The sequence below is a fragment of the Pleurodeles waltl genome, chromosome 4_1 (genome assembly GCF_031143425.1).
Source record: "Pleurodeles waltl isolate 20211129_DDA chromosome 4_1, aPleWal1.hap1.20221129, whole genome shotgun sequence".
Lineage (NCBI taxonomy): Eukaryota > Metazoa > Chordata > Amphibia > Caudata > Salamandridae > Pleurodeles > Pleurodeles waltl.
This window is the reverse complement of record NC_090442.1, coordinates 25,819,033-25,842,997: the sequence shown is the minus strand read 5'-3', so window position 1 is coordinate 25,842,997 and position 23,965 is coordinate 25,819,033. Positions and strand designations below refer to the sequence as shown.

Genomic DNA, 23,965 nt, shown 5'->3' with positions numbered 1-23,965 from the left:
ACAAGGTCACATAGGTTTGGGGTCCATTCGTGGTTCGCATTCCACTTTTGGAGTATATGGTTTGTGTTGCCCCTATCCCTATGTGCCCCCATTGCATCCTATTATAACTATACATTGTTTGCACTGTTTTCTAATACTATACTGCATATTTTTGGTATTGTGTACATATATCTTGTGTATATTTGCTATCCTCATACTGAGGGTACTCACTGAGATACTTTGTCATATTGTCATAAAAATAAAGTACCTTTATTTTTAGTATATCTGTGTATTGTGTTTTCTTATGATATTGTGCAAGTGACACTAGTGGTACTGTAGGAGGTTCACTCGTCTCCTAGTTCAGCCTAAGCTGCTCTGCTAAGCTACCATTATCTATCAGCCTAAGCTGCTAGACACCCTATACACTAATAAGGGATACCTGGGCCTGGTGCAAGGTGTAAGTACCCCATGGTACTCACTACAAGCCAGTCCAGCCTCCTACATTGGTTGTGCAGCGGTGGGATAAGTGCTTTGAGACTACTTACCACTCTTGTCATTGTACTTTTCATAAGAGAAAAATATACAAAACAAGTTCAGTGTGTGTACACATTGCTAAAAAGTTTTGCATTTCCTCTTTTCACTCTTTTCTAAGTGCTGAAAAGTACTTCTAAACTTTCTAAAAGTTCTTAAAAAGTTTTTTTCTGTCTTTCTAAAAAGTTCTGAAAAACGTTTTCTTCACTTTTTCTGTCACTTAAACTCTTCTAAAATGTCTGGCACAGGCCAAAATGTTGATCTGTCCAAACTTGCATATGACCACCTTAGCTGGAAAGGAGCAAGGAGTCTCTGTATAGAAAGAGGTTTGAGTGTAGGGAAGAATCCTTCTTTGGAATTGTTGCTTAACATGCTTAGAGAACAAGATAAGGCCAAAGGGGCCCCATCTGTTGAAAAAATAGCTAATGGTTCCCAATCTTATCCAGGGACTCCCCCAGGAAAAGATTCAAGAAAGAAACTTCTCAGCCTGCCCATTACTAGACAGTCTAGCATAGTTGGTACTGAGGTTGAGTCACACCATACAGATAGTGCTGTCTCACATCATAACAAGAGTATTCCTTCTCACCACAGTAGAAGTGATGTTTCTGTTAGCCAAGCTGTTAGGGTGCCTTCTGTAAGGGATAGGTCTCCTTCTGTCCATTCTCACCATACTTCTGTGTCTAGGAATGTCCCTCCCACCCACCCTGATGACAGAATGTTAGAAAGGGAGCTCAATAGATTGAGAGTGGAGCAATCCAGACTGAAGCTTAAACAGCAACAGCTGGATTTAGATAGACAATCCTTAGAAGTAGAGAAGGAAAGACAGAAACTGGGTTTAGAAACCCATGGTGGCAGCAGCAGTATTCCCCATAGTCATCCTGCAAGAGAGCATGATTCAAGGAATCTGCATAAGATAGTTCCCCCTTATAAGGAGGGGGATGACATTAACAAGTGGTTTGCTGCACTTGAGAGGGCCTGTGTTGTACAGGATGTCCCTCAAAGGCAATGGGCTGCTATCCTATGGCTATCATTTAGTGGAAAAGGTAGGGATAGGCTCCTTACTGTGAAAGAAAGTGATGCCAATAATTTTACAGTTCTTAAGAATGCACTCCTGGATGGTTATGGCTTAACCACTGAACAATACAGGATAAAGTTCAGAGAGACCAAAAAGGAGTCTTCACAAGACTGGGTTGATTTTGTTCACCATTCAGTGAAGGCCTTGGAGGGGTGGTTACATGGCAGTAAAGTTACTGATTATGACAGCCTGTATAACTTGATCCTGAGAGAGCATATTCTTAATAATTGTGTGTCGGATTTGTTGCACCAGTACTTGGTGGACTCTGATCTGACCTCTCCCCAAGAATTGGGAAAGAAGGCAGACAAATGGGTCAGAACAAGGGTGAACAGAAAAGTTCAGACAGGGAGTGACAAAGATGGCAATAAGAAGAAGGATGGTAAGTTTTCTGACAAGGGTGGGGACAAATCTAAAAATGAGTCTTCATCAGGCCCACAAAAACACTCTGGTGGGGGTGGTGGGCCCAAATCCTGTTCCAATCAAAACAAGGAAAAGAAACCATGGTGCTATTTATGTAAAATAAAAGGCCATTGGACAACAGATCCCAGTTGTCCAAAGAAAAGCACCAAGCCTCCTACCACTACAACCCCTACTGATACACCTAGTGTCCCTACTAATAGCAGTGGTGGTGGGAGCAAACCTACTAATAGCCAATCCAAGGGAGTAGCTGGGCTCACTATTGGTAACTTAGTTGGGGTTGGTCTGATTAGGGAGACCACAGAGGCTGTGTTAGTCTCTGAGGGGGCTATTGATTTAGCCACCTTAGTTGCTTGTCCCCTTAACATGGATAAGTACAAGCAACTACCCCTAATAAATGGTGTTGAGGTTCAGGCCTACAGGGACACTGGTGCCAGTGTTACTATGGTAATTGAGAAACTGGTCCACCCTGAACAACACCTACTTGGTGTAGGAAAGTACCATCTTGCCTGGCATGTTACCCCCATTTTTCACTGTATATATGTTGTTTTAGTTGTATGTGTCACTGGGACCCTGTTCTCCAGGACCCCAGTGCTCATAAGTGTGCCTGAATGTGTTACCTGTGTAGTGACTAACAAGGGACCTCGCTCGTCGTGCTGAGAGGAGACCCAGGGGACCGGTGTTGCAGTTCTTTGGTGCCTGCGGTAGCAGGGGGAAGATTCCGTCGACCCTCTGGAGATTTCTTCAGAGCTTCTAGTGCAGAGAGGAGGCAGACTACCCCCACAGCATGCACCACCAGGAAAACAGTCGAGAAGGCAGCAGGATCAGCGTTACAGAGTTGCAATAGTCATCTTCGCTACTTTGTTGCAGTTTTGCAGGCTTCCAGCGCGGTCAGCAGTCGATTCCTTGGCAGAAAGTGAAGAGAGAGATGCAGAGGAACTCTGATGAGCTCTTGCATTCGTTATCTAAAGAATTCCCCAAAGCAGAGACCCTAAATAGTCAGAAAAGAGGGTTTGGCTACTTAGGAGAGAGGATAGGCTAGCAACACCTGAAGGAGCCTATCAGAAGGAGTCTCTGACGTCACCTGCTGGCCCTGGCCACTTAGAGCAGTCCAGTGTGCCAGCAGCACCTCTGTTTCCAAGATGGCAGAGGTCTGGAGCACACTGGAGGAGCTCTGGGCACCTCCCAGGGGAGGTGCAGGTCAGGGGAGTGGTCACTCCCCTTTCCTTTGTCCAGTTTCGCGCCGGAGCAGGGCTGAGGGGTCCCTGAACCGGTGTAGACTGGCTTATGCAGAAATGGGCACCATCTGTGCCCATGAAAGCATTTCCAGAGGCTGGGAGAGGCTACTCCTCCCCTGCCTTAACACCTTTTTCCAAAGGGAGAGGGTGTAACACCCTCTCTCTGAGGAAGTCCTTTGTTCTGCCATCCTGGGACAAGCCTGGCTGGACCCCAGGAGGGCAGAAACCTGTCTGAGGGGTTGGCAGCAGCTGCAGTGAAACCCCTGAAAAGGCAGTTTGGTAGTACCCCGGGTCTGAGCTACAGACCCGTGGGATCATGGGATTGTGCCAACAATGCCAGGATGGCATAGAGGGGGCAATTCCATGATCTTAGACATGTTACATGGCCATATTCGGAGTTACCATTGTGAAGCTACACATAGGTAGTGACCTATGTGTAGTGCACGCGTGTAATGGTGTCCCCGCACTCACAAAGTCCGGGGAATTTGCCCTGAACAATGTGGGGGCACTTTGGCTAGTGCCAGGGTGCCCACACACTAAGTAACTTTGCACCTAACCTTTACCAGGTAAAGGATAGACATATAGGTGACTTATAAGTTACTTAAGTGCAGTGGTAAATGGCTGTTAAATAACGTGGACGTTATTTCACTCAGGCTGCAGTGGCAGGCCTGTGTAAGAATTGTCAGAGCTCCCTATGGGTGGCAAAAGAAATGCTGCAGCCCATAGGGATCTCCTGGAACCCCAATACCCTGGGTACCTCAGTACCATATACTAGGGAATTATAAGGGTGTTCCAGTATGCCAATGTGAATTGGTAAAATTGGTCACTAGCCTGTTAGTGACAATTTGGAAAGAAATGAGAGAGCATAACCACTGAGGTTCTGGATAGCAGAGCCTCAGTGAGACAGTTAGTCATAACACAGGTAACACTTTCAAGCACACTTATGAGCACTGGGGCCCTGGCTGGCAGGTTCCCAGTGACACATACAACTAAAACAACATATATACAGTGAAAAATTGGGGTAACATGCCAGGCAAGATGGTACTTTCCTACAAAGGTGGACAGGGTGACAGAGTGGGACACAAGGGTGACAATCAGGAGAGTCTTATTTCCTGGCAGGGGTCTTGGCAATAGTCTCTGGCTTCTGCTTGGATCGCAGGGAATGTTTGCAGGGTGGTTCTCCTTCTGCAGAGGGAGGGGTGCTGGTGGCCTGTTGGTCCTCTGGCAGGCCCTCCTGTCCACTATCGGCAGCAGAAGCGGAGGGCAGTTCAGTTGACTGGCTAGTGGCAGGGGCCCGCTGTTGTAAGACTGCCTCCCTCATAATGTTGGCCATGTCTGCCAGCACACCTGCAATGGAGACCAGGGTGGTGTTGATGGACTTCAATTCCTCCCTGATCCCCTGGTGCTGTCCCTCCTGCAGCCGCCTGTTCTCCTGCACGTTGTCCAGGATCTGGCCCAGCGTATCCTGGGAATGTTGGTATGCTCCCAGGATCTTGGTGAGTGCCTCGTGGAGAGGAGAGTTGGTTCCCTGGTCCTGTCCTCCACCTGGCTGACAGCACTCCTCCCAGTTTCCCGGTTGTCCTGTGCCTCTGTCCCCTGAACCATGTGCCCACTGCCACTGACCCCAGGTCCCTGATTGTCTTGGGTACGAGGTGTGCCCTGGGGTCCCTGTAGTGGTGGACACACTGCTGATTGATGTGTCCTGGGGACAGAAGCATGGGGATGCTGGGTGGGTGCTGTGGTGGTGTTTCCTGAGGGGGGAGGCTCTGTGATGATGTGTGACTGTGCCTGGGTAACCAACTGTCCGGAGGTCCCTGATGGGCCAGGTTGGTCATCCAGATCCAGACGACCAGAGCTGCTGGCTGACCGACCATTAGGCTGAACTAGGAGATATGTAAAGCTCCTACTATACCACTGGTGTCATATGCACAATATCATAAGAAAACACAATACACAGATATACTAAAAATAAAGGTACTTTATTTTTATGACAATATGCCAAAAGTATCTCAGTGAGTACCCTCAGTATGAGGATGAAAAATATACACAAGATATATGTACACAATACCAAAAATATGCAGTAATAGCAAAAGGAAGTAATGCTAGCAGTGTAAAGTTACAATAGATTGCAATAGGAGCACATAGGTATAGGGGCAACACAAACCATATACTCCAAAAGTGGAATGCGAACCGCAAATGAACCCCAAACCTATGTGAGCTTGTAGAGGGTTGCTGGGACTGTAAGAAAACAGTGAGGGTTAGAAAAATAGCCCTCCCCAAGACCCTGTAAGGTAGGTGTAAAGTGCACCTACAACCCTCAGAGATCACAGAAGTCGTGATAGGGGGATTCTGCAACGAAAACAAACACGAGCAAAGCAACAACAGTAGATTTCCGGACCTGAGTACCTGTAAGAGAAGGGGACCAAGTCCAAGAGTCGCGACAGTGTCGAGAGTGGGCAGATGCCCAGGAAATGCCAGCTGAGGGTGCAAGGAAGCTGCTACCAGATGGAAGAAGCTTTGGGTTCTGCAAGAACGAAGAGGACTAGGAACTTCCCCTTTGGAGGATGGATGTCCCATGTCGTGAAGAAGCTTGCAGAGGTGTTCCCACGCAGAAAGACCGCAAACAAGCCTTGCTAGCTGCAAGAGTCGCAGTTAGGGTTTTTGGATGCTGCTGTGGCCCAGGAGGGACCAGGATGTCGCCACTTGGATGAGGAGACAGAGGGGATGCCCAGCAAGTCAGGGAGCCCTCACAGAAGCTGGCAGCACCCGCAGAAGTACCGGAACAGGCACTTAGAAGAGGAGTGAATTGGAGTCCACCCAAAGTCAGAAAAGGGAGTCCCACGACGCCGGAGGACAACTCAGAAGGTTGTGCACTGCAGGTTAGAGTGTCGGGGACCCAGGCTTGGCTGTGCATGAAGGAAATCCTGGAAGAGTGCACAGGAGCCGGAGCAGCTGCAAATCACGCAGTACCCAGCAATGCAGTCTAGCGTGGGGAGGCAAGGACTTACCTCCACCAAACTTGGACTGAAGAGTCACTGGACTGTGGGAGTCACTTGGACAGAGTTGCTGAGTTCCAGGGACCAGGCTCGTCGTGCTGAGAGGGGACCCAGAGGACCGGTGATGCAGTCTTTTGTTGCCTGCCGTTGCAGGGGGAAGATTCCATCGACCCACAGGAGGTTTCTTCAGAGATCCTGGTGCATCAAGGAGGCAGGCTACCCCCAGAGCATACACCACCAGTAAACAGTCGAGAAAGCCCGCAGGATGAAGCGATACAAGGTTGCAGTAGTCATCTTTGCTACTTTGTTGCGGTTTTGCAGGCGTCCTGAGCAGTCAGCGGTCGATCCTTTGGCAGAAGGTGAAGAGGGAGATGCAGAGGAACTCTGGTGAGCTCTTGCATTCAGTATCTCAAGAATTCCCCAAAGAAGAGACCCTAAATAGCCAGAAAAGGAGGTTTGGCTACCTAGGAAGGAGGATAGGCTAGTAAGAAAGGTAAGAGCCTATCAGAAGGAGTCTCTGACGTCACCTGCTGGCCCTGGCCACTCAGAGCAGTCCAGTGTGCCAGCACATCTCTGAATCCAAGATGGCAGAGGTCTGGGGCATGCTGGAGGAGCTCTGGGCACCTCCCCTGGGAGGTGCAGGTCAGGGGAGTGGTCACTCCCCTTTCCTTTGTCCAGTTTCGGGCTAGAGCAGGGCTGGGGGATCCCTGAACCGGTGTAGACTGGCCTATGCAGAGATGGGCACCATCTGTGCCCATCAAAGCATTTCCTGTGGCTGGGGGAGGCTACTCCTCCCCAGCCCTGACACCTATTTCCAAAGGGAGAGGGTGTAAAACGCTCCCTCTGAGGAAGTCCTGTGTTTTGCCTTCCTGGGCCAGCCCTGGCTGAATCCCAGGAGGGCAGAAACCTGTCTGAGGGGTTGGCAGCAGCAGCTGCAGTGAAACCCCGGGAAAGGCAGTTTGGCAGTACCCGGGTTCTGTGCTAGAGACCCGGGGGATCATGGAATTGTCTCCCCAATGCCAGAATGGCATTGGGGTGACAATTCCATGATCTTAGACATGTTACATGGCCATGTTCGGAGTTACCATTGTGACGCTATACATAGGTAGTGACCTATGTATAGTGCACGCGTGAAATGGTGTCCCCGCACTCACAAAGTCTGGGGAATTTGCCCTGAACAATGTGGGGGTACCTTGGCTAGTGCCAGGGTGCCCACACACTAAGTAACTTTGCACCCACCCTTTACCAGGTGAAGGTTAGACATACAGGTGACTTATAAGTTACTTAAGTGCAGTGGTAAATGGCTGTGAAATAACGTGGACGTTATTTCACTCAGGCTTCACTGGCAGGCCTGTGTAAGAATAGTCAGCCACTATGGGTGGCAAAAGAAATGCTGCAGCCCATAGGGATCTCCTGGAACCCCAATACCCTGGGTACCTTAGTACCATATACTAGGGAATTATAAGGGTGTTCCAGTATGCCAATGTGAATTGGTGAAATTAGTCACTAGCCTGTTAGTGACAATTTGGAAAGCAGAGAGAGCATAACCACTGAGGTTCTGGTTAGCAGAGCCTCAGTGAGACAGTTAGTCATCACACAGGGAACACATACAGGGCACACTTATGAGCACTGGGGCCCTGGCTGGCAGGCTCCCAGTGACACATACACTAAAACAACATATATACAGTGAAATATGGGGTTAACTTGCCAGGCAAAATGGTACTTTCCTACAAGATGGGACCCAGAGGACCGGTGATGTAGACGTTTTTGTGCCTGCGTTAGCAGAGGGAAGATTCCGTCGACCCACAGGAGATTTCTTCTTGGCTTCTAGTGCAGTGTGAAGGCAGACAGCCCTCAGAGCATGCACCACCAGGAAACAGTTGAAAAAGTCAGCAGGATGAGGCGCTACAATGTTGCTGGTAGTCGTCTTGCTACTTTGTTGCGGTTTTGCAGGCGTCCTGGAGCAGTCAGCGGTCGATCCTTGGCAGAAGTCGAAGAGGGAGATGCAGAGGAACTCTGGTGAGCTCTTGCATTCGGTATCTGACGAGAAACCCACAGGAGAGACCCTAAATAGCCCTCAGAGGAGGACTGGCCACCTAACCAGGTAAGCACCTATCAGGAGGGGTCTCTGACATCACCTTCCGGCACTGGCCATTCAGAGGTCTCCATTGTGCCCTCACACCTCTGCATTCATAATGGCAGAGGTCTGGGACACACTAGAGGAGCTCTGGGCACCACCTCTGGGGTGGTGATGGACAGGGGAGTGGTCACTCCCCTTTCCTTTGTCCAGTTTTGTGCCAGAGCAGGGACTGAGGCATCCCTGAACCGGTGTAGACTGGTTTATGCAAGGAGGGCACCATCTGTGCCCTTCAAAGCACTCCCACAGGCCAGGAGAGGCTACTCCTCCCAGGCCTTGACACCTATTTCTAAAGGGAGAGGGTGTAACACCCTCTCTCTAAGGAAATCTTTTGTTCTGCCTTCCTGGGACTGGGCTGCCCAGACCCCAGGAGGGCAGAAGCCTGTCTGTGGGTTGGCAGCAGCGGTAGCTGCAGTGAAATCCCCAGAGAGCTAGTTTGGCAGTACCCGGTGTCCATGCTGGAGCCCTGGGGATGCATGGGATTGGCACCCCATACCTGATTTGGCATGGGAGGACAATTCCATGATTGTAGTCATGTTACATGGCCATATTTGGAGTTACCATTGTGAAGCTACATATAGGAATTGACCTTTATGTAGTGCACGCGTGTAATGGTGTCCCCGTACTCACAAAGTCAGAGGAAATTGCCTTGAACTATGTGGGGGCACCTTGGCTAGTGCCAGAGTGTCCTCACACTTAGTAACTTTGCACCTAACCTTCACTACGTGAGGGTTAGACATATAGGTGACTTATAAGTTACTTAAGTGCATTGAAAAATGGCTGTGAAATAACGTGGATGTTATTTCACTCAGGCTGCAGTGGCAGTCCTGTGTAAGAATTGTCTGAGCTCCCTATGGGTGGTAAAAGAATTGCTGCAGCCCATAGGGATCTCCTGGAACTCCAATACCCTGGGTACCTAGGTACCATATACTAGGGAATTATAAGGGTGTTCCAGTGTGCCAATCAGAATTTGTAAAAATGGTCACTAGCCTGCAGTGACAATTGTAAATACAGAGAGAGCATAAGCACTGAGGTTCTGGTTAGCAGAGCCTCAGTGACACAGTTAGGCACCACACGGGGAACACATTCAGGCCACAACCTATGAGCACTGGGGTTCTGGTTAGCAGGGTCCCAGTGAGACATATAAAACACACTGACAAATAGGGTTTTCACTAGGAGCACTGGGGTCCTGGCTAGCAGGATCCCAGTGAGACAGTAAAAACACACTGACATATACTCACAAACAGGCCAAAAGTGGGGGTAACAATGCTAGATGGAGGCTACCTTCCTACATGTTGTGAGGTGCGTGGGTGGTGTATAGGTGATGGTGGTGTGTGGCTCTGGTCTTGTCTGTGGTCGTGGTGTCTATCTTGTCGCAATTGTTTGTAATGGTAAAGGGTTGTGGGTACTGTGGGTGTGTATTTTATAGTGGTGTGTGTGGGTGTGGTGTGTGTATGGGTGTCAAGTGTGTGTAACTCGAATTGTCCAATGTTGTGCTGTTTGGTATGTGTGTATTTTGAGCGTGGCGGTATGTACCGCCAATGGTTTACCGCTATTGAATGTCCGCCGTGGTGATTCGTGGGTCATAATGTGATGGGCGTTGTTCTTTTGGCGTAACGGTGTGGGTTTTGATACCGCCGGTTTATCACTGACCTTTGGTGTGGCGGACTTGTGTGTGTGGCTAAATAGTGACGTATTGGTGTGTGTGTGTCATGATATACGGATAGCTGCCGCTGCAGCGGTATGTTGTCAGTAGTCAGCGTGGCGGTAAGTGGGATTTACCGCCATTGCCATAATATGGGCAATAGTGTGTCTTCCAGCCTGGCCGGGATATCACATTTCATTTCTACATCAACATTATATTTTTTTTTAAACACACAAATCCTGCATGCACTTACTTCCACATACTACAATTACAACAGAATTATGCACTTTTAACTATCAGAGTTCGAAGCCCAACCCATCCTACTCTTTAGGTAAGCAGGCTCTGGAATTTCGCCCGTCCGCTTGAACAGACAGGTGTCATTCTCACCTGGTTTGAGCGCAATGTTCTATTGAAGCGTCACCGGCGGTGCTTCCTTCAGCTGCATCCAGGGACTTAAGGAAGTAGCGGGCTCCTGGCTGCCGCTCGCCAAAATGTAGTTGAGTTTTTGTCAGAAATAAAGAAGTGACACAATTCTAATAATAATTGAGTATATTTATAAGTAAATATGGCCAGAAGTACAGCACAGTTGTGTAACTGAAGCCACACTCAACTCAGCTCTTACAATCAGCGATTTTTATGCTCTTAGTAGGCACCTAAGTTCCACCTCCTTCATTACATTTACAATTAACAAAGACTATAATTCTTTAAACGATATCTGACTACCTGTTACTAAAATTCAGCAATAACCGATATAATACATATATATCTTCCTACATACACAGTGACCTTTGATCCTACCCTTTGAACTCTATCAATCTGTCCTCCCTACACGTCTGCCTACTTTGAAGTTTTACGGTCTGTCTGCCACTCCCTGCCAACCTTGAAACACAAACATCTAGTGCTGTGTCTCCCTTTCAGCCTGTCATGATTTACCCCTTCTCCTAACCCTGGAATCAGAAAGTGGCTCAGACTCTCCTTTGTGTATGCGTCCTTCTAAATTATCTATGGCATGCAAAGTCGGACTGTGACTGCTTTTACCCTGCACCCGGCCTCTCTCTTCATTCTCCTTTCTGTCCCTGCATCCCTGCGTGACCATTGTATTCAAACCGAGGCCTGTACTTTTCATGTATCATGTACACCGCTGCACATTTGTTTTCTACGTCGTGTGTTGATCAGAGTAGGCCTTCTGTCATTTTCTTGAGGCCTATTACAAGTGTCCTAATACTCTGCTAAATTCTGTGCCGATTTATCAAACTGTGCCACAGTTATTAGCAGATCGAACTGGACTAAAAAATAAATTCCAGTTTTATGCCAGATTTTGTTTAGATTTGTCAAATTTTGCCTAGGTTAGAAGCAAATCAGGTAAATTTTTTGGGAGGAAAAAAATAAGAAAATTAGGTGTAACCTAACGTCTGGGTACTAAACAGCAAAAATTGCAATTTTCTTTTACAGTTGCTGTCTTATCGGTTTTTTAGCAATTTTACCTGATTTTTCTCTCCCACTACGCTGAAATTATGTTCAATGCGAACAAAATGTAATAAAGATGGTGGTGGAAAAAAAAAAACTGCAAACGTTCCATCAGTCAGTCAGATTACACATGTAATTTTTCTGGGGGTGTGACAAAGTGTATGCTACTGCCAGCTATTCTTTAGTCGATCTCGCATATGGGGAAGTTTGTACTGTTGTTGACCATGCTGTATGGTAATTACTTTTGGTTAACACCTTTCCACTACGTAGCAGGCAAAACGCAGATTGAAATGTGGGTGGATGGAGTGCAGGGTGCACGCCTCCTGTGTACAGAAAGAACAGGTAGAGCCAAGTGCCCATGCATGCCCCATAGACACACACGTTTCACATGGGCATCAATAGTGCTATTTCCTTGGCAAAAAGTGGGGGAGTGAGAATTCCCAACTTGCCAGCGCTTCCCAGAAGGATGGGGCAGAGAGCATCACATCTGAAGTTGACAAGGGGTCAAAGAGAGGCACTACCGGCTGGAGCAGAGGTAGTCTGGTGCCTGACCTTCGGACGACAAAAGCAAAAAGAACAGATGATGGAAGGAATACGGAACAAATCAAACATTCACTCCCTCATAGGCATCTACATGTGAACCTCCTCTGTTTGTAGCTCATAAGCATCTACCTGTGCGCCTCCTCTGTTTATACCTCAGAAACACCTACCTCTGCACCGTCTCTCTATGTACTTCATAGGCACCTACCTGTGTGTCTCCTCTGTTTGTAGCTCATAAGCACCTACATGTGCACCTCCTGTTTCTACCTCACATGCACCTACCTATGCACCTTCTATGTTTGTAACTTATACACGTCTTCCTGTACGCCTCCTCTGTTTGTACCTCATGAACACCTACCTGTGCGCCTCCTCTGTTTGTACCTCATTCGCACCTACCTCTGCACCTCTTTTGTTCCTCCTAAGCACCTACCGGTGCACCTTCTCTGTTTGTACCTCATAGACAAATACCTATGTGCCTCCTCTGTTTGTACCTCACAGGCGAGCTTCCAAAAATAAGCTTGTAATCCCTACGCTGACAGCCGTGGCCTCTTGACTTCGAGGCCATTATCTGACTTCTGCTGAACGCTGCAGAGTGAGTGTCCAGACGTAAGGGAGCTGAAGGAAAGGAAATTAGGTAAACTTGAATATAAGAAATATGGAAAGGTAGAAGTGCAGCCTCACCTGTGGATAACTCACACCGATCTGCCCAATGCCCATCCAGTTACAAAGGAGCATCCTGGGTCCCAAACTTACAACATTAAGTCAGATACCACGTGAAGGCAGAAAAAGAGGAAAAAGGTTAAATGCACACATCCGTTGCGGGGATATACCCGGTGAATTATTAGTTGTGATGGATTCTCTTAATGACTGATATTGTTGAATAATAAATTATATGAATCAATGTTTGTGTGCCTTATTTGTGCGTATAATGTAAAGGTCGGGCGTTACAATCAACCACTCATTCTTTTTTACAAAAAGGCCCTGGAAGGAGCTGCATCTTAAAGACCGTTGCCTACTTTAGAAAGAACTAAAGACTTGCTTTTTAAGTTGTCTTTCAGGGCCAGAATCAGGCACTATAAGCTCTGCTAGTTTGAGGGAGATGGGCAGATGTTATGGCAATAGGAAGCCACCTCAACTCGCAATAATGCTCCAATCTTTCAGGTTAGAAAAAAACAGTAATGCTTGAACCAGGGGAGCTTTTGAAAGTGTCAAGGGTGACTTGATAAACAGTAAGGTGAAGACTGGAGTTGGCATTTGAGCTGATCCAATGTGAACAGGGAAGCATTTATTTGAAGTGTGTGAATTGAGGTATTTTTGTTATATACTTCCTGAAGAGTTACCTTTGTTATATATTTTTTGAAGAGTTATTAAATAACAACAGCCCAGCCTGATCCCTCTGTTTTTCCACAATCAATTCTTCTTTAAATTAAATCTAATCCATGTGCATCTACCTAAAGCAGCACCAGTACCACATAGGTGCTCCGTGAGCGTCCTTCCTTTACTAAGTTACTCTGGGAACACTGGTAAATCACCTCCTTTTCAGAAGTTAATACCATGTGACATGTAGCACACAGGCGCTCCATGAGCGTCCTTCCTTTACTAAGTTACTCTGTGAACGCTGGTAAATCACCCCCTTTTCAGAAGTTAATACGTTGTGACATAGGCACTCCATGAGCGTCCTTCCTTTTCTTAGTTACTCTGTGAACACTGGTAAATCACCTCCTTTTCCGAAGTTAATACAATGTGACATGTTCAACAAAACGTTTAGTTAAATATCCGTGTATGGTGAAGTATTCCTTGCTAAGTTTCAAAGACGGTAAAGTAGAGATGTAATTTACAACCAGTTCAATATTGTGTATTCACATTTCCATGTAGTAATTTTTAATATCTTCACATCCAACAGAAAACAAGCCTTGAATGCATGACATTATTATGAATAAAGAAGATAAAACTGCAGATCTGCAAAGAACAGTCACCAACAATGAGCTCCGGTATTCAGGAAAACATCAATACAGACAGCAACTGAGAAACCTGCACATAAACTGATCCTGGAAGAAGCATTTAAGAGCAATTCAGTGGATGTAAGAGTTTGAGCTGAGCACCTCAACACCACAAGACGAAGAAATGACTGCTTGAAAATGAAGGCAGCAACAACAACAACAAACTACCTCTTGTATAAACATGTGTCCAACACCAGCTTTGGTCATGTGATCAGTATGATGTTACAGCAGTGCTTTGTTTTCTAAAGTGAGAACAGACCATCATTCAATGCTCTGCGTGTATTGTAAACTCTTCCTGGCCAAATCACAGCAACCAGAGAAAAGCCCAACAGAGTGGAGCCAAACAACTGAGGGGTAGAAGAGAAGAGGAGTTCTGCTGTCTACAATACAACAGACTGTTCCAATTTGCACCGGCCAGAAGGGAGATTAGTCTTTACCCGCAAGCGTGCATAGCCATAATCCAATCTAAAATCACAACCACCTACCATATATTTTATATATATTATGAGTGTGACACGTATTTAATGGCTATTGAACGTTAGTTTTAATTCAGAAATCAAACGTGCAAGTGCTTTATCAGCCTAATGGCTCATTAGGAAGCACAGACTTGGGCTGTAGACAAATATATAACCGACCACAGACGCTAACCAAGAAAAACAAATCATAGACATTTAGTGAGAGTTTTAGTTTCTCATCTCAATTAAAGCACCATCAGAAAACTCACACAGGAAAAAAAAACATTCAAGTTCAGTGATTGTGTAAAGAGCATCAGTCAAATACCAGACTTCAGCAAACACACAGAGGGGAAAAACCATACAAGTGCAGTGAATGCGTGAAGAGCTTTAGTCAATCATCACACCTCCAAAGACATCATCAAACACACACAGGGGAAAACCCATACCATTGCACTGAATGTGGAAGTAGTTTTAGTGATTCTTCACAACTCAGGATTCATCAGCAAACACACACAGGGGAAAAACCATTCAAGTGCAGTGAATGTGCAAAGTGCTTTAGTATGTCATCACAATTACAAAGACATCAGCGAACACACACAGGGGAGAAACCATTCAAGTGCAATGAATGTCTGAAGAGCTTTAGTCAATTATCAAACCTAAAAAGACATCAGCAAACACACACAGGGGAAAAACCATTCAAGTGCAGTGAATGTGCAAAGTGCTTTAGTATGTCATCACAATTACAAAGACATCAGCGAACACACACAGGAGAAAAGCCATTCAAGTGCAGTGAACGTGCAAAGTGCTTTAGCAGGTCATCACAATTACAAAGACATCAGCGAACACACACAGGGGAAAAACCATTCAAGTGCAGTGAATGTGGCAGCTCTTTTATTTACTCTTCATCATTAAGGATTCATCAGCAAACACACACTGGGGAAAAACCATTCAAGTGCAATGAATGTCTGAAGAGCTTTAGTCACTTATCAAACCTAAAAAGACACCAGCGAACACACACAGGGGAAAAACCATTCAAGTGCAGTGAATGTCTGAAGAGCTTTTATCACTTATCAAACCTAAAAAGACATCAGCGCTCACACACAGGGGAAAAACCATTCAAGTGCAGTGAATGTGTGAAGAGCTTTAGTCAGTTATCATACCTAAAAAGACATCAGCGCTCACACACTGGGGAAAAGCCATTCAAGTGCAGTGAATGTGGCAGCGCTTTTATTTACTCTTCATCATTAAGGATTCATCAGCGAACACACACCGGGGAGAAACCATTCAAGTGCAGTGAATGTGGCAGCACTTTTACTTACCCTTCAACATTAATGATTCACCAGGAAACACACAAAGGGGAAAAAACATTCAAGTGCAATGAATGTCTGAAGAGCTTTAGTCAATTATCAAACCTAAAAAGACATCAGCAAACACACACAGGGGAAAAGCCATTCAAGTGCAGTGAATGTGGCAGCGCTTTTAAAAACTCTTTATCATTAAGGAGTCATCAGCGAACACACACTGGGGAAAAACCATTCAAGTGCAATGAATGTCTGAAGAGCTTTAGTCAATTATCAACCCTAAAAAGACATCAGCGAACACACACAGGGGAGAAACAATTCAAGTGCAGTGAATGTGGCAGAGCTTTTAGTTGTGGTTCATCTTTAGTGATTCATCAGCGAACACACACAGGGGAAAAAACATTCAAGTGCAGTGAATGTGTGAAGAGCTTTAGTCAGTTATCAAACCTACAGTGTCATCAGCGAACACACACAGGGGAGAAACCATTCAAGTGCAGTGAATGTGGCAGCGCTTTTATTTACTCTTCATCATTAAGGATTCATCAGCGAACACACACAGGGGAAAAGCCATTCAAATGCAGTGAATGTGGCAGCACTTTTAGTTATGCTTCATCATTAGGGACTCATCAACGAACACACACAGGGGAAATACCATTCAAGTGCAGTGAATGTGGGAATAGCTTTAGTCAGTTATCAGATCTAAAAAGACATCAGCGAACACACACAGGGGAGAAACCATTCAAGTGCAATGAATGTCTGAAGAGCTTTAGTCAGTTATCAGACCTAAAAAGACATCAGCAAACACACACAGGGGAAAAACCATTCAAGTGCAGTGAATGTCTGAAGAGCTTTAGGCAGTTATCACACCTACGAAAACATCAGCGAACACACACAGGGGAAAAACCATTCAAGTGCAGTGAATGTGGCAGAGCTTTTAGTTGTGCTTCATCTTTAGTGATTCATCAGCGAACACACACAGGGGAAAAAACATTCAAGTGCAGTGAATGTGTGAAGAGCTTTAGTCAGTTATCAAACCTAAAAAGACATCAGCGCACGCACACAGGGGAGAAACCATTCAAGTGCAGTGAATGTGGCAGCTCTTTTACTTGCCCTTCAACATTAATGAGTCACCAGCGAACACACACAGGGGAAAAAACATTCAAGTGCAGTGAGTGTGGTAGTGCTTTTATTTACTCTTCATCATTAAGGATTCATCAGCGAACACACACTGGGGAAAAACCATTCAAGTGCAATGAATGTCTGAAGAGCTTTATTCACTTATCAAACCTAAAAAGACATCAGCGCACACACACAGGGGAAAAACCATTCAAGTGCAGTGAATGTGGCAGCGCTTTTATTTACTCTTCATCATTAAGGATTCATCAGCGAACACACACTGGGGAAAAACCACCATTCAAGTGCAGTGAATGTGTGAAGAGCTTTAGTCAGTTATCAAACCTAAAAACACATCAGCGAACACACACAGGGGAGAAACCATTCAAGTGCAGTGAATGTGGCAGCGCTTTTATTTACTCTTCATCATTAAGGAATCATCAGCGAACACACACAGTGGAAAAGCCATTCAAATGCAGTGAATGTGGCAGCACTTTTAGATATGCTTCATCATTAGGGACTCATCAGCTAACACACACAGGCGAAATACCATTCAAGTGCAGTGAATGTGGGAATAGTTTTAGTAAGTTATCACACCTACATAGACATCAGCGCATACACACGGGGGAAATCCTTAAAATTGTAGTGAATCCGGCAGTAGTTTTAGTGACTCTTCAGCATTAAGGAAACATCAGCGAATGCACACAGGAGAAAAAACATTGAAGTGCAGTGAATTGTATGAACAGTGCTGGCGGTATCCGTGGCTGAACTAGGAGACATGCAGAGCTCCTACTATACCACTTATATCATATAGCACTATATCACAAGAAAACACAATACTCAGAGTTACTAAAAATAAGGTACTTTATGTTAGTGACAATATGCCAAAAGTATCTCAGAGGATATACTCCCTTAGGAGGTAAGTAATATACACAAATTATATGCACACAAACCAAAATCAGGTAAGTAACAGTTCGAAAAGTAGTGCAAACAATGTAGAATCACAATAGGATGAAATAGGTAGAAATAGGCCTAGGGGCAACAAAAGCCATATACTCCAAAAGTGGAATGCGAACCACGAATGGACCCCAGGCCTAGTGTAGGTTGTAGAGGGTCGCTGAGACTGTTAGAAAACACTAAGGGTGTCCAAGATACCCCACCCCAAGACCCTGAAAAGTAGGAGTAAAGTTACCATACTACCCCAGAAAGACAGTAAAGTCGAGATAGGGGATTCTGCAAGAACAACAACCACCAGCAAAACACTGAAGACAGATTCCTGGACCTGTAAAGGAAGGGGACCAAGTCCAAGGGTCACACAAGTGTCCGGGGGGACAGGAGCCCACTAAACCCCAGATGAAGGTGCAAAGGGGCTGCCTCCGGGTGGAAGAAGCTGAAGATTCTTCAATGACGGAAGGTGCCAAGAACTTCTCCTTTGGTCAGAAGATGTCCCACGGCGTGCTGGAGGATGCAGAGTTGTTTCCACGCAGAAAGACTGCAAACAAGCCTTGCTAGCTGCAAGAGTCGCAGTTGAAGATTTTGGGTGCTGCTGGGGACCAGGAAGGACCAGGATGTCGCCCCTTTGAGGAGGAGATGGAGAGGGCGCTCAGCAACTCAAAGAGCCCTGGCAGAAGCAGGCAGCACCCGCAGAAGTACCGGAACAAGCACTTAGAAGATCTGAGGACAGCGGTCGACTCAGAATCACAACAGAAGGTCCCACGACGTCGGACTCCAACTCAGCAAGTTGGGCAATGCAGGATGGAGTGCTGGGGACACAGGCTAGGCTGTGCACAAAGGAATCCTTGGAAAAGTGCACAGAAGCCGGAGCAGCTGCAAATCATGCAGTACACAGGTTTGCTGTCTGGCGTGGGGAGACAAGGACTTACCTCCACCAAATTTGGACAGAAGGGCCACTGGACTGTGGGAGACACTTGGACCCAGCTGCTGTGTTCCAGGGACCACACTTGTCAGGATGAGAGGGGACCCAGCGGACCAGTGATGCAGAAATTTGGTGCCTGCGTTAGCAGGGGGAAGACTCCGTCAACCCACGGGAGATTTCTTCTTGGCTTCCAGTGCAGGGTGAAGGCAGACAGCCCTCAGAACATGCACCACCAGGAACCAGTCGAGAAAGCCGTCAGGATTAGGCACTACAATGTTGCTGGTAGTCGTCTTGCTACTTTGTTGCGGTTTTGCAGGCCTCCTGGAGCAGTCGGTGGTCGATCCTTGGCAGAAGTTGAAGAGGTAAGTGCAGAGGAACTCTGGTAAGCTCTTGCATTCGTTATCTGAGGAATAGCCCAGAGGAGAGACCCTAAATATCCATAAAAAGGAGGTTTGGCTACTGAAAGAGGTAAGCACCTATCAGGAGGGGTCTCTGACGTCACCTGCTGGCACTGGCCACTCAGAGCTGTCCATTGTGTCCAAACACCTCTGAATCCAAGATGGCAGAGGTCTGGGACACACTGGAGGAGCCCTGGGCACCTCCCCTGGGAGGTACTGGTCAGGGGAGTGGTCACTCCCCTTTCCTTTGTCCAGTTTTGCGCCAGAGCAGGGCTGGGGGATCCCTGAAACGGTGTAGACTGGCTTATGCAGAGATGGGCACCATCTGTGCCCATCAAAGCATTTCCAGAGGCTGAGGGAGGCTACTCCTCCCCAGCCCTTCACACCTATTTCTAAAGGGAGAGGGTGTAACACCCTCTCTCAGAGGAAATCCTTTGTTCTGCCTTCCTGGGACCAGGCTGCCCAGGCCCCAGGGGGGCAGAAACCTGACTGATGGGTTGGCAGCTGCAATGGAGACCCCGGAAAGGCAGTTTGGCAGTACCCGGGTTCTGTGCTAGAGACCCGGGGATGCATGGAATTGTCCCCCCAATACCAGAATGGTATTGGGGTGACAATCCCATGATCCTAGACATGTTACATGGCCATGTTCGGAGTTACCATGGTGACGCTACATATAGGTATTGACCTATATGTAGTGCACGATTGTAATGGTGTCCCCACACTCACAAATTCCGGGGAATTTGCCCTGAACAATGTGGGGGCACCTTGGCTAGTGTCAGGGTGCCCACACACTAAGTAACTTTGCACCTAACCTTCACCAAGTGCAGTGTAAAATGGCTGTGAAATAACGTGGACGTTATTTCCCTCAGGCTGCAGGGGCAGTCCTGTGTACGAATTGTCTGAGCTCCCTATGGGTGAGAAAAGAAATGCTGCAGCCCATAGGGATCTCTTGGAACCCCAATACCCTGGGTACCTAGGTACCATATACTAGGGAATTATAAGGGTGTTTCAGTGTGCCAATGAGAATTGGTAAAATTAGTCACTAGCCTGCATTGACAATTTTAAAAGCAGAGAGAGCATAAACACTGAGGTTCTGGTTAGCAGAGCCTCAGTGATACAGTTAGGCACCACACAGGGAATACATACAGGGAACATACTTATGAGCACTGGGGTCCTGGCTAGCTAGCCTGGCTGGTGATTATGACCGCCCGGCAGAAGCCTGGCGGTACAATGGAGGGGCTGGCATTATGGCCATGGCTAATGCACCACAGTCATAATACACTGGCGGAACACCGCCAGCCTGCTGGCGGTATTACCGCCAGTGTTCCGCCGGCCGCCAGGGTCGTCATGACCCACTTAGTCACTTATCAGGCCTACAAAAGCAGCAACAAATACACTCCAGGGAAAAACATAAAGGTGCAGTAAATGTGTGAATAGGATCAGTTGATTATCAAAACTACGAAGACATCAGCAAACACACGGGGGATAAACAATACTATTACGGTCAATGTGGAAGTAGGTTTAGGAACGTGCCAACATTAAGGATTCATCAGCGAACATTCACAGGGGAACAGCCTTTCAATTGCCCCAAATGTGTGAAGAGCTTTAGTTTACCAGGCCTACAAATATATCAAGGAACACACACAGCGGAAAAGCCATTCAAGTGCAGTGAATGTATGAAGAGCTTTAGTCAAATGCAATGAATGTGAAAATAGTTTTAGTGACTTTTCAACATTAAGGATTCATCAGTGGACACACACTGGGGAAAAGCCGTTCTGGTGCAGTGAATGTGTGGATAGCTTTTGTCAGTTATTAAACCTATTGGTACATCAGCAAACGCACACAGAAGAAAAACAAAAACATTGCAATGAATGTCAGAACTGCTTTTGTCAATTATCAGCTCTCTAGAAGTCATGAGCAAACACACAGTGGGAAGACCTAGAAGTGCATTGAAAGTGTGAAGAGCTTTTGTCAATTTTCGATTCTACACAGTCCTCAGCGAAAACACACTTTATTTTCACTCACATGGAAATAATCCTAGAGGTGCAGCGAGTCTGGAAAGAACTTAAGAAGATTAACAATGATAGTGAACCATCTGAGGGCATAGACAGGAGCAAAAAAGTGCAGTTATTTTAACATGAAGGAATTACAGAGAAAGATAAAATGTCAATGATGTGGGCATTCAAATACCAGATCATAGAAGACCCGTCTAGTCAGAAAAGAAAAAACACAAATCTCGATGCCTGTAGAATTATAGAACGTGTCTATTCTCAGTGATTGTTCACTTTTGCACACATAACAAAACAACATGACATACCAGGAAGCACATTGGGAGACTAGCACATTGCTGACTAAAATTAAAGAAACATTGTTGGTTTTTATGCAGTTGCAAAGAAAAACATCCAAGTACACCTGTCCTGCTACCTGTAAAGGCAGCACTCTGAACAATACTGGGACTAACAAGGGTACTTTCAGCTAACTTGAGGGGTTAGTGATAAAACCCATAAACCCAACACACCTCGACTGAGTCCCTGCAAGAAGAACTAGTTTAACAAGCACGCGCTGGTGAATGTTCACAGTTGATCGTGGTGTTTGGTCATTTTCATACAACATTGATGATTCACTGGCAGTAGCCGGAGAACAGTGTCCAAAAGCACAAGACTTAAAAGCAGCAGAATGTGAGCTGTAACTCTCAGGGTTAATGCTTGCAGTGCACGATACTTACCACCCAATCTCTGACACGGAAGAAGCAATGCTAATGTCCATCCTCACACGCACCTGTCAATGCACCCATCATAGTGGCACTTCCCAGGGATATTTAACATTGAGCTGGTTCTTGGCTGACTGCTCACTACGTAAAGGATTCACTGTTAGATTAATTGTATATAAATGTGTTTTATGAGTTTCTTATTTACAAAGAATTATTCAACCAAATCCTAACTAGTTAAAGGACAGAATCGGGAAATGATGGCACAATTCTTTATAGGAATGATTGTGGAATGAAGGAGCCCAGTACAAAGAGTTTTTCATAATACTATGAGAACCATGAACGGGTGAAGGGTGAGCAAGGGGAAAAAGTTCTAGCAAATGCAAACTATGTAGCTTTTCCACAGCCATATAACGCCCTTATAACCTTTGTTTTTTTCAGTCAATTCCTAAGTTTTTTTTTAAATTCTATTTTCTAAGTATACCATCTCTGTAATCTTTGTTTTTTTCAGTGAAGAAATTATTGTATCCTGACTTATCTCACGTTTAGCCTTGTTCAAAAAAGACATTTTAACATTTTACACATACTGCGTTCACTTTCATGTAGTTTAACACGCTATAAGACTGTCCCACATACAAAAATATTGGCAGTATAAATACAGTGCAGATGACAAATTGTCACCTATTGTTTCGCTCATGGATGTGTTGTCAGGGCTCTGGAGATGGGAACCTCCATTGGTAAAATGTATAGATTACTATTTACAAATGCCGCTGCAGTATATGTATTGAACTAAAGTGAAGCACAGGTGTTCAGGATTTTTAATCCAACAGAGTATACCCTGCTCTTACATAATGTTTGCTGCATCATTTACGCATTGAATCAGTTGATGTATCCGCTCGTTCTTTGGGCCTTATAACTAAGTCTGACCCTTAGCTCTGCTCTGGCTTGGCTCCCCCCATGAATTTTGTGACTTGCCGAGCTCCTATTTTTCCCAGAATGAAACCAATGAACCAGCAGATTCTGTTTGAAGAATGTGGTGAAATAGTTAAATCCCACATCAAACACATTGAATTGCTAGGACGATCAATTGCTCACCCGGCAACTCCTCTTCACACCGGTTGTCCCTTATTCTCAAATGTTCAGAGGGGTTTGTTGTCTGAGTGTCAGAAGCGGCAGAGACATTCATGAAGCTAAAGCAAGAAGGAGTGTGTGGCAGATATAGAAGGCAAAAGAGAGATAAAAGGAGCGAGACAAAGAAAGAGGGAGCAAAATGAAAGAAAGTGAGAAATAGAAGGAGTGGGAAGAGCAAGTGAAGCAGCCAAATACTTGTCCGTGTGTGACGCCACTAAAGGAACGGCTTCAATACCCGTGAATTTATATATTTATGTTCAATACCCATAGACTAACGTCATGCCAATAAACAGGGCACAAGTTGTGAGGAAGAAAGGGAGGGGGACACTTCTCATATGCAAATCACAATGATGTCACATGTAGTGATGTCACAAAAAGTGATGTCAGGCGCTTATAATAATCCTCACGTGAAAGGTTGACGGCCTATTTTAAAAACAAGAAACATAAAATAATGTTAAAAGAACATTTTGGTTTTACTTTTTATGCATCATGTTTTTCCCACTATCAATCTGTAACTAAACTCGGAAATGGCTGAAAGTGTAAATATTATTAAACAGATATGTGGAACTTGGAAATTAGATTTTTAAATACCTTTCAGCAAATAAATAAAATGTGCTGGCAATTTGTGTTTGTTTCCTGATGGTGTTCCTTACCCAGCTCCAAATCACAAAGGTGTTTCACATTTACAGTGCGTCAAGCAGTAGAAGGGTTAATCTTGTCACGTTGTCTGTTCCTCTCTTGTGCCATTCACACAATTAAAGGGGCTGGTACTGGTGGGACGGGTAGTTACAAACACTCTGATGCCAGTATTTGCAGATGCAAGAAACTGCAGAGCCATCCACCAGGTAACACCTCTCAGTCGCAGGCTGGGGCGCAAGGTGGAACTGAGTCCCTTTTCTACAAAATAGCGGGGGCCTCCAAACACTGCGGCCACCCCCGATGTTTGCCATGCTGATAAA

At 45.8% G+C, this 23,965-nt stretch overlaps 1 protein-coding gene across 1 annotated transcript in view; it reads left to right on the top strand.

Moving 5' to 3' along the window:
- The window catches only part of LOC138287288 (zinc finger protein 91-like), a 74,872-nt gene extending 51,247 nt beyond the window's left edge, over positions 1-23,625 (top strand). The window contains exon 3 of the mRNA XM_069227646.1: positions 13,929-23,625. Coding sequence (XP_069083747.1) covers positions 15,041-17,578 — 2,538 coding nt within the window. The 5' untranslated portion in view covers positions 13,929-15,040 and the 3' untranslated portion in view covers positions 17,579-23,625. The remainder of the gene's footprint in view (positions 1-13,928) is intronic.
- The last annotated feature ends 340 nt before the right edge of the window (positions 23,626-23,965 follow it).